Source organism: Hippopotamus amphibius, chromosome 6 (genome assembly GCF_030028045.1).
Source record: "Hippopotamus amphibius kiboko isolate mHipAmp2 chromosome 6, mHipAmp2.hap2, whole genome shotgun sequence".
NCBI classification, from domain to species: Eukaryota; Metazoa; Chordata; class Mammalia; order Artiodactyla; family Hippopotamidae; genus Hippopotamus; species Hippopotamus amphibius.
The window spans coordinates 19,732,954-19,745,096 of record NC_080191.1 but is presented as its reverse complement, the minus strand read 5'-3'; the positions used below and the strand labels follow the sequence as shown (position 1 = coordinate 19,745,096).

The window sequence follows — 12,143 nt, the reverse complement described above, 5'->3', positions numbered from 1 at the left end:
AGCATTTAGGAAATGGGTACTGTTAAAGTTGCAACTTGATTTTATTGAACTAACATCATTTAGTTTTTGCTAAGACTAGAAAGGAAAATGCAGTTGATTTTGTGGTTGCATATTTTAGGATGTACCACCTGTTTATCTCAAAATTAACTCTTCATCCCTACCTCTACCTACCCCTTATCTTTCCCTTTCTGTTTCACAGGAAAAATTATGACCTCAGCATCCAAAGGAATTCTCCGCCCATTTTTAATCGTCTGCGTTATCCTGAGCTGCTTCATGGCATGTCTGCTCATTTACATCAAGCCCACCAACAGCTGGATCTTCAGTCCCATGGAGTCAGCCAGCTCAGTGCTGAAAATGAAAAATTTCTTCTCCACCAAAACTGATTATTTTAATGAAACTACTATTCTGATTTGGGTGTGGCCATTTGGGCAGACCTTTGACCTTACATCTTGCCAAGCAATGTTCAACATCCAAGGATGCCATCTCACGACGGACCGTTCCCTGTACAACAAATCACACGCAGTTCTGATCCATCACCGAGACATCAGTTGGGATCTGACTAATTTACCTCAGCAGGCAAGGCCACCCTTCCAGAAATGGATTTGGATGAATTTGGAATCACCAACTCACACTCCCCAGAAGAGTGGCATCGAGCACCTATTCAACCTGACTCTGACTTATCGCCGCGACTCAGATATCCAAGTGCCTTATGGCTTCTTGACGGTGAGCACAAACCCCTTCGTGTTTGAAGTGCCAAGCAAAGAGAAGTTAGTGTGCTGGGTTGTAAGTAACTGGAACCCTGAGCATGCTAGGGTCAAGTATTACAATGAGCTAAGCAAAAGTATTGAAATCCATACCTATGGGCAAGCATTCGGAGAGTATGTGAATGATAAAAATTTGATTCCTACCATATCTACTTGCAAATTTTACCTTTCCTTTGAAAACTCAATCCACAAAGATTACATCACAGAAAAGCTCTATAATGCTTTCCTGGCTGGCTCTGTGCCTGTTGTTTTGGGGCCATCTAGGGAAAACTATGAGAATTATATTCCAGCAGATTCATTCATTCATGTGGAAGATTATAACTCTCCCAGTGAGCTAGCAAAGTATCTGAAGGAAGTAGACAAAAACAATAAATTATACCTTAGTTACTTTAACTGGAGGAAAGATTTCACAGTAAATCTCCCACGATTTTGGGAATCACATGCATGCTTGGCTTGTGACCATGTGAAAAGGCATCAAGAATATAAATCTGTTGGTAATTTAGAGAAATGGTTTTGGAATTAAAGTTTTCCATCATTTGCGCACTTGGCAAATTATTTTGATGAGGTATTACCCAAGTTTTGGGGATGAGAAGAGACATCATTAATGTTTTCATGTCATAATTTATTTGTACCACTCCCTCTTGGGTGACATGTATATTTTGATGGAAATTTTGAAGAGCGCAGCATCAGCAATCACTCCACTTGGTTGTAAGTTATCTGGTGTTTACCTAATTATGTGCACTGAGAAATAATCTATTCCTCTCTATCATTTGTAAACATCGCTTTGGGGTTTTTTTTCATATTTTTGTAGTTGTCTGTAATGTGACTTTGTGATTTGATTGTTGTTCCTACACTGATCAGTTGTTTAATCCATTTGGTAAATGAAGATGCATATCTTCAAACATGAAATATTTTCACTAAATGCTGTCATCTCTAGTTCTAAGCTGGCATACTGTAACAGAGGAAAAATGTTTGTAATTGAATTCTAACCTCTTTGACTTCAAAGTTGAACAGTGTATAACTGTCTCTATTTGATCTGTTTTTTTCCCTGTTTGCCACATTTGTGAATGCAGAATTATTCATGTAGTGAATAAGCCAGATAATGGAGCAGAACTATTCTATTCAGGAAGCTATTAGGCTTTCCATTTATTTTCATTAAGTTGACTTGAAAATGCAGCCACTTGTTCTCATGATCTTAAGTTAAATTATTTAAGTATTTTTAAATATCCAATTTGTGGATTTTTAGTACTTGGGAAATAATCCTAGTAACACTTAAGAAAATCTAAGATAGTTTTCTTCCTGATCTTAATGCTCATTATTATAATAAAACAAATAATCTCATCAAATGACAAGGTAAAGGCATATGTATAGATACAAGTCATATTTATAAATGGTGCATTTACATATAATTTAAATAACATATCAATTTGAAATATTTTTTCCAAAGGCCCAATGTCTAAACCAGTTTTCTTATACCATATAGACAAATAAATAGACATAACATTTGAGATATTTGTCCTGTCATTTAAAAGAACCTAAATAAAATTATCATCAATGTGTTAAGTATAAGATGTTAAACATAATAAAGTGGGCATCTGTAGGGAACACATGATGCTAACACAGAATGAGATCTCAATGCATATTTGTTGAATTAATAAATGAACGACTTTCGAAAGTCATCAGAAAATTTTTGTTTGTTCCAATAGGATGATAGTTCTAACCTAGAGGTACTAACTGAAGACGATGTTTTATATTCCATTTTTGTAATTATTCATATATGGCATATATGACCATGGCCCTCAGGGTTTTACAGAACCAAAATAAACTTTCATTACACTAAAAGAATTCACCCCTGAACTTGCAGTTGCTATGTTTCTCCTCCATAAGGTTAAGGGCTGGATATAAGCAGAGAACAGTAGGTAAGAAGGAATGGGAAGCTAAGGATTCTTCAAAGAAAGCATTTCCCCAAAGAATCTTTAATGACTTTATTCCACTCAGGTCAAAATCCCATCAAAAGTATTAAAATGTTCTGATGACATCCATTTGGGTCTATTTGTGACTTATTCTAATAGACCTCTACATGTTAACACATCAGTAGAACTCAAATCCACAATTTTCTACATCAAATGGAAGTTAAAGAAAGAGGCAAATTTGAATTCAGAAAGCAGGAGCTATGTCCAACAATTCAGATTGCTTTGTGAGGGAGTGAGCTCTTGGAACCACTAGAAGGATTTGAGCAGAGGAAGATTCCTGCACTGGGTGAGGGATTGCTTGATCTTCAGGCTCATTCCTTTACCCATGACTGAACAGGCTCCCTGTGTCAGGCAGTGCCCTAACCAGAGATAAAGATGAACCAGGTACCATCTCTTCCTTACAGGGGCTGACAGTTAAGTGGAGAGGTACATGAAAGCTTCCTTTAGTCTATGTTTAGGCGCATGTTACTCCCAATGGATTTGATATGAGCCACCACGGATTTAAAAAAACTAAGATAGCAAATTTCCCCAATTGCTTAGCTATTTGACCTGTTTCTGAGCCACAAACTTTGTTACTCATTTGACCCAATGGAAGATTACCTCCATATTGTCTCTTCTAACCACACGGCATCCAGAAATGGTATGTCTGTGTAGATGCCCTCCTAGATAAGGAAAGATTTCCACCTGCATTTATTTCATTATGTTCAAATAGTCAGATTCATACATTTATGGTTCCTTTGTTATCTTTTTGGCCTGCAAAATGTATAGAGATCTAAAGGGGATGCAGTGCTAAAAATTTAGAAATATCTGCTTTCTTTGAAAGCAGAAAAGCATTCAATAAAAAACCTTTGCTCTGGCAGATGCTCATGATTTCAAAGAATCAAGAAACCTGAGGGCATTGCCTCTAGAGTCAACTATGAATTTGGTTTCTTTCTCAGTCTGAGACTATAACTATATGCTGATAATATGACCCAAGCTAAGGCAATAATATTAAGTGACTGACTAGCACATCTGGATATTAAAAACCCATTACCAAGTCCCAGAAGAATAAGTTTTCTCAATTTGAAGTGCCAAAAATGAATGAGTCAACTTCAGGTCTGGGTCCATTGATCAGTGGGTTTTAGAACTGGAAGAAATTATAGCAATGTTTACAAACCAATCCCTTCATTCTACTTATGAGGTAACTAGATTCAGAGATAATATTTATGTAAGACATATTTACACACACACACACACACACACACATTCATACACCCCACAGCTATATTGACGTAGCCAAGATTAGAATTTAAGGATACTAGCTCTCTCAGTCCTGTGCTCTTTTTCATCGTATTCTTATCATTGATGTCTCAATTGTAAAAACATGAATACCTTATTGGTACTACTAGGGCCTGCAGAATGTTACACTCTGTGTGGAAGCACTTTGACCTTTGAAAAAGTATACATACGGTAAATAAAACATGGAGCTTGCTAGGCTTCTTTCTGGTTTAAATATTTTGGGAGTTGAGCTTTAGCAAAAGGAAGTGGGCTTTCACTGCATTTTAAGTGAAATGCAACCCTCAAGATGGTGACTGTTTCTCTGCCACTTCTTTAATAAATCCTGTGGATTGCAGCTTTTTAAGGATATCTCATGGTGAAAGAAAAGATTTGACAAGATTGGCTTGCTGCTGGTTACAACAACAAACAATTTTTGCCAGGAGGTAGATTGTGAATATGAAAAAGGAATAAGCCACTTAAAAAGTTTTATTTAAAAATACCAAAAATCTTTTACTTTCAATGGCCTGAATATTTACATATTATTTATTGCAGGCCTTACTAATAAGAATGTATAAACATTAATTATTATAGGCCTTATTAATAAGAACATGTACTGAATTCTCCATATCCAGTAGTATGTCATGTTTGAGAAAACAAAAGACATGAGAGTCGTAGTTTATGACAGCCATAAATTTGACAATATGAAGTAGAAACTGAAAAAAATTATCTAAATAGGAAACCACTATCAGCTTAAAAATTGTGTATCCACTACATAAATTCTGATAATCCCAGAATGTGTAGAAATATATTCTGTTGCAAGGGCTTTGAAAACTCAGCACATTTGAGCTGTAAGTTGACCAAATATTTAGAAATTTTTTGCTGAGACTTTATATTCTTGCCTCCAGTTGGAGCTTAAATATGGAAAGAATAGGAAACTATACTATTGAGATCTTTTTCCTATTTTCAAACTAGATTCCATGAGTCTTAAGGTAATTACCCAGAAAATGTTTTGCATGAATTAATGTTATCAAAACAAGGTTTAGATCCTTACATTATGACTTTGTGCTTAATCATATCTTTCAGTGCCCTTAAACTCTGATCTCATTTAAGGGAACTTCTTAATAAATTAACTATAATCAAGCTATTAAACAAAATAAATTTTGGAATTTAAATGGTAAATCCAGTGCCTAGCACAGAGGAGGATCTCAACAGATATTCGTTGAGTGAATAAACAGATTGCATTATAGATCATACAAAATAATTTTTTTAGGTGTGATAACAATTCCAGCTTCTTGATACCCGTTAGAGGTGATATATTTATTTCATTGGTCAGTTTGCTGCCTGGATGCAAAAGGAGGGCACTTTACATCTTTCCAGTCTTACTGCATTCTAAGACCCCCAAAGAAGTAACATTTCAAGAAAGATTAAAAAGAATTTGGAATATGTTAACATTCTATTCAAATACTAACTTAACAACTGTTTCTAGTAGGAAAAACAATTAGTATTTAAGAATATAAAGTGCAAGCACTGTGAAGGGCACATATTTATTACCAAACTATGCATGGGGAGAAATGTCTCTTCTTTCTTCCCTAACTGAACTTCTTTGTATTGCATCAATTAAGATGGCTTTTTTTTTTTGCTGGGTATCTTTCATCTAGAGATTTTGTAGCGTTTTGGAAATGGGTAAGCTCCACTACTACCAAAAGTTTTTGTCCTCTCAGTAATGCATATTGAATACATCCTTATCCACAAGCATTATATAGAGCAGTTTACAACAGGAATGAGAGAAAGCCTGCTAAACCAAAATATGAGTAATGCTAGACTGGGTTATTGATTCAAAAATTGTAATTTTGAGGAAGCCACTTAACCTCTCTGAACTTTGTTTGTGATGTTCCTCTTAGCACTATTATTCTCTCATCTAAGATCTAAATTGATATATGCATGTATTTGCGAATGCAATTCCAATGACCATCACAAAATAATATTTTGGAGGTAAATATTCCAACAGATTTCCCTCCTATTTCTGAAGAGACATTTAAAGTATAAAACTGATTATTAATCTAATATTTTGAAATGACCTAATCCAGTGCTTAGAATATAGCAGGTGCTCAGTTAACTAACCTCCTCCTTTAATAACTCCTTCCTCCCCTTAGTCCTTTGCAATTCATGTACTCACTCCTCACTGAGACTTTAATTACCTGCAGAAAAATAACCATATATTGGGCATTATTTTAAAATATTTTAGATTTTTCTATACCATCCACATTCTTACTACAATAATCTGAAATTTTTTACTGATACAAAAATTTTAGGGAGGCAGTGGAGGCGGGGCCTTGTAATCAATCCCCAGATAACAGTAAAATAGGGAGGCTAATTTGAATAAGGCAGATTGACTACAACTGGACAATTTAGTTATTTTTTAAACTCATGGCTAATATCTATTTATTCATTTGATTTAAATTAAAGATATTTTTAAGAAAAATTTAAAAAGAACCTCTCCAACATCAGCTGCCTTTTGTCAATGTTAGTGAAACGCCTAGTTCTTGGGTCACCTGACCTAGAATCACCAGAGATGTTTATGAACAATACTGATTCCTGGGCCTGCCTCATGCAACTGGAATCTCTTCATATAAGTTCAAAAAAACATGCTTTTAATGCATATCCTAAGTTATTGTGTTCCATGCTATAGTTTGTGAACTACCCTAAGCCAGTGGTTCTCAAACACACATATATCTTTGGAACTTCCTGGATTAGCTACAAAAGAATCATTTGAAAAAATGTTAATAATACACAGCTTCTGATTCTCTGGATCTGAGATGGGAGCTGGAATCTGTATTTTTAAAATCTGCCCAGAGGGGACTTCCCTGGTGGTTCAGTGGTTAAGACTTCACCTTCCAGTGCAAAGGGTGTGGGATCCACCCCTGACCCTGATCGGGGAGCTAAGATCCCACATGCCTCTCAGCCAAAAACCCAAAACATAAAACAAGCAATATTGTAACAAATTCAATAAAAACTTTAAAAATAGTCATCACAAAAAATCTTAATAATAAAATAAAGTAAAATAAAATAAAATCTCCCCAGATAGTTCTGATATGCTGTCAGTTTTGAGGTCTGAGTCCTAGCCACCTGTTAAATGGGAACTATTCTATTCCTCAGTTGATATGAGCTATCACCTTTGTTGATTTCACCTGGAATCTTCCAAATATGTCAGTATTCATTCCTCTACTTCATGATCCAAAACATTGTCTATGCCTAATTATTTTATGCGTGAGCATAGTACTAACAAAACTGTTGATTTGGGCAGGTTGTTTATAGTCTCCAGACCTTCTTTCGAGTTTTGAGTGGCTTGTAGCAGAATTTCTCAAACCTGTATGCCTATAGGACTTAAAACTGTGGCTTCCCAAACCCACCACCAGAGCTCTGATCCAATTGGTTTGAGATAGGATCCAGAGGTGAACAGTTGTAAAGGCTCTACAGGTGATACTAATGTGGGGCCACCTCTGGGAACGACCAGTCTACAATGAACAATTCTTGGCCTGAAAGAATTAGTAGGACAAGAAAAGGTTATATACCTTGAAAAACATATCTCTCATTCTCTTTCCGTGTTCTAACTTCATGTTTATATTTTGCAATGGAAAGACTAGACTATCCAATTACTAAAATCCTTTACAGCCGTAAAATCTGAGGTGTCTGTGATCTGCTTATCTGTTATACCTGTTTAAGAGACCTTTCCCAGCTTCCAGTGTCCTTGCTTGGTGGGTGGAAAAGTAATTTGCAATTGGGATATAGCAGCAAGCTGTGGCACACGATTTTTTTTTTTATATTGAAGTATAGTAAATTGATTTACAATATTATATTAGGTGTACAGCATAGTGATTTAATATTTTTTATAGACTGTACTCCATTTAAAGTTATTACAAAATAATGGCTATATTTCCCTGTGATGTACAATAAGCAGCAAGATTATATTGTACAGAACATGGATGACCATAGATTTAGAGTGGAATCCCAGATCTGCCACTCACTGTGTGCAAGTTACATGACTTCTCTTAGCCTCAGATTTTGCATCTGGAGATAACATGGATGTGGAGGTAACATGGAGGGAACATATTTCTGATATGATTTCCACAATTTCAGTTCTGAGACTCTGAAAATGTTAAGTAGACAATTTATAAGAATCATTGCAAATTTAAATAAGCTAAAGAAATAATTTTCAGGAGAGGAGAAACAGATACAGTGTGAAGCGTGCATTCACATCTTCTGTAATCACTAAATAATGCAAGGAGTGTGGGGACCTGACAGTCATAGTGCATAGGCATTATTTGCAGTACTAAACACATGCATCATTTCTTAAAGTCATTGGACCCCAAAGCAGAACTAATTTTACCTCGTTATGAGCAGTCAGTAAATTAATAGTCAGTTTAGCTTATTATCAGTTCATATAGTTCAAGTCACAAAATGGAATAGTAGGAAGATTCTCAGAGATCATTTTCTGGTAAGGATAGAGGTCTAGAAATATTCAACGACTTGACTTAATCCCTCATTTCAACTGTCCAGTAGTATAGCCACAGAACTTGTTAATGATACAAGTTAGAGAATAGAATCGAGTTTCTATCTACTTTTCGTAAAGTTGAAAAAAATGCTAAAAGTTACTTTTAAAGCATTAGAATATACATTCAGTAAGTAGGAATGTATTTGTTTAGTGGTGCAGAAATAAAATAATTCTTAGCCAGACTGTGGTTAAGACTACTCTAGTTGCTAATTGCATAATAAAAAGAGTTTTAACATGAATCATCTCAGCTGTTCATGTGCAGTTTCTAAGTTGTACTGTAATAAAACAAAAAAGTAGGCAAGGAAAATTTTTATTTTTAATGTGTAAAAAATGAATGATATTCAAAATAGTAATTTTAAGTAGTTCCTAGTTGTGTTGCTTTAAAAAATATTAGAAACATTTACTATATCAGATACAACCTCAGAAAACTTCAAGAACTGAATTAAGTCATTTTTCTGAGTTCTCCGGCAACCAAATTGTTGAATTAATTGTATATGTAAAGAATGTTAAATTAGAGCTTGCTGGAATTTCATTGTGAAAAACTTAAGTTTTATCTGAAAAATTTTTTAAGAGCGATTTCTACAGAGTTAACTGTGATGGTTTTCTACACATGACTGCATTCCATTTTGATAAATAGAGTGCAGGAGATAGAAAAGAGGCTCAGCAGAAACAGTACCCAGACTAAATTCACAACCCAGTACTACTCATTATGCAAGAAATATGTGCCAGAGTTACAACAGCGCATCCCCTGATCTCAGAGGGGCCTCATTAGCCACCTTCGGTCCCTCGGATGAAACAGTCCTGAAGATGCCATCCTCATCCAGGGCAAGATTGCCAGAAGAGAGCTCACTGTCACCTAGGGCAGGATATGTGTCTCCAGGGTCTGTAATGAGATCAGGCCTTTCACACACTGCTTTTCAAAAATCCTTGAGCAAATAGAGAATATCTGGTTGCCTGTGTAAAACTGGGAGTAGTGCACTTTTTAGACAACAGGTGACCTATCTCAAATATTTTAAAATACGAATCAAAGGACAAAGACTAACATACTTGTGACCAGGAGATTACTTAAAGGGAAAACCAAATAAAACAAAAAATCCCTTCTAGGTTGTAGATGTGCTACACTCAAATCAATGAAAGGTCTTGCCCTGGAAGATTAACAGGTTATGTGGCACTGGAAATAGAAATAGAAGAAAAAAAAAAAAAAGCTGAGAAAATAGCAACACTTTTTTTACTCTTCAAATAAAAATTTAAATCTCTAGAGCTATCAGTATGATGGCAGCCTTCACAAACAATGTATCTGTTCATGTGCCTTTTTTCCCCTTTTACCTTTTTCTCTTTTTTTAATAAGGTTGAGTTTGGTAGGAGTCAGGATTAGTGGAGTAATTGTGACAATGTAAAAAACAACATTTCCATAAATCCTGTGTTAGATGAAGGTAAGAACTAATGTTTGCTGGAGGAAATGCAACTGATCAAAATTATTTGAATGAAATTATTGAGATTTATCATCTTCATTGGAATACTGTGGTTTATTCAAAACAACATGTGTATATAATAGATGTTTTTAAAGGGAAAAAGTAAAGAGCTAACAAGTCCACAAGTAGATTCAAGTTCACAAACCTGCAGAAAGGAGAAAATGACGACAAGAAATAAGGAAAGGAGCAGTAAATTAAGGATCAGAACTCAAGTTCTGGTTTACACAATCTATTGTATAATTCACTAGCTTTTCTGGGCCACAGATTTCTCATCTGTCAACAGAGTACAGTGGGCTTTACATTATCATCACCTGAGAAACTCTTACCCATTTTGATTTGTTGATTAGACATCCTGGTTTAATTAGCCTAGCACTGGGAGTGAGCTGTCATATATTCCTCTAGAATATTTCTTCTTTTCTTCCTGCTCCCTTCCATGTGGTCATGTGGATGCTCTGAGCCATAAGAAAGGGAAAAGAAGTTAACAGGCAATTTCTTTAAGAGCTCTAGCTAAAATGTTGCTAAAGAAGAAAGCTGCAAGGGAGGTTTACAGAGGAAGAGTAGGGATTCCAAATGCTTCCTCTTATCTCAGTTCCTCAAGAACACACATCCTGACTCACCCATGCCTATCCTTTTTTTTTTTTTAATGTAGTTTAAGTGTAACTTTGAATAAAATGACATACACTCCAATAAAGAAGGTCAAACTATCATGCTGAAACAAAATGTGCCAATTCTAGCCAATATGTGACTTGTAAGGGTCAGTAATCCATACTATTTGGATGGTAATTGTATGTTTTATTCATGTAATGTGATTTTGCACTACTGTATTGTCATATTTTAACAGACTTAAAAACACCCTGAAACCTAAATGCCAAATGTACAGTTTATTGGTTCCTGTTATTTCTGATAAGGATAATTGCATTGTGCTAATAGTTGTTTAATGCTCTTAACTTTCTGTATGTGTATTATTGCCATGCAGACCCAATGGGGTTGTTGTAAGCACAGTAATTAGTCACCTGAATTTTTATAGATAAAATCACACATTGATCAGAAATCTCTTTTCTACTTATTTTTTTGTAGAGTATTTTTCCACACTTGAAAAAACATGATTATTTTATATCCAAAAAACATCAGCTTTTCTTTAAAATCTTATTGTAGTAGCCAGTGCCTGTTTGAAATAAGACGTGCTAGACATTATATAATGATATTAAGCTTGTGTCATAGTAGGTGAAAAAATGCATGCCATTTGTGAATCACGCAACTTTGTAGGGTTCACACTGCCAACTCGCCCACAGGCTTCATCTCATTCCGTGTGCATGATTCACCTTCTTTTAAAAGTCCTTTTTAAACTGTTAGTAGTGGAAATGTTACTCTAAGTGTCAATGAGCCCATAGACAAGGCTGCTTGGCTTATTTCCTAACTTTGCAGCATACTGTGGTAAATTCCACTCCCCCCAATTTTCTTCTTGGAGTGTCTTGTTGGCAATAAAATACAACAAATGAAATCATTTGTTGGCAAATGATACAATTGAGTATATGGCAATGTCCTATAATAACGCATGAAGATGTGAAAAAAAATCATCTTAATCCATTCCATACTATGAACACAATATACTGGCAGCTTTTTCTACAATCCAGAATGGTATGTCTTTTTTTGACACTGCCAAAATCAGTACTACTGCCAGCGGGGTAAAGAAAGGGAAAAAAAAACTTGAGGCCAGGTCTGCACAACACTAAACCGGGCAATAACGTAGAATATCTAGACGGTGTGGATGGCAAATCAGTGTAGTTGGTAGGAGGAAAAAAAGATTAAACACAATCTTTTTCTCAGTAACTTGGGTAATTAAGAAAAAAAAAATGATTGCACAGAAAATGTGAATTCTGGCTGCCAGACCAAGCCTCTACATGCTGATAATTTGCAGTAGTCCTGGCAAGCAGAAATTACTCCATTCAGTGAAGTCTTGTTTTTATTTTTGCTTTTGTGTTCTTTTTTCAAAAGTATATTTGTGCTTTTGGAAGGGCTTAATTCCAAACTGATAATATATGTGGACCAACAACCACCACCCTGCAATGAAATTAGTTATTCACTACGATATAGTACGGCTAGAACATAGCACTTGGTGACTTAA

The 12,143-nt window shown here is 35.3% G+C and overlaps 1 protein-coding gene across 1 annotated transcript; it reads left to right on the top strand.

The window, feature by feature from the left end:
* Window positions 1–205: 205 nt before the first annotated feature.
* FUT9 (fucosyltransferase 9) lies at window positions 206–1,300 on the top strand. Its single transcript, XM_057740164.1, has one exon. The coding sequence runs from the start codon at window positions 208–210 to the stop codon at window positions 1,285–1,287; it is 1,080 nt and encodes a 359-aa protein (XP_057596147.1). The 5' UTR covers window positions 206–207; the 3' UTR covers window positions 1,288–1,300.
* The last annotated feature ends 10,843 nt before the right edge of the window (window positions 1,301–12,143 follow it).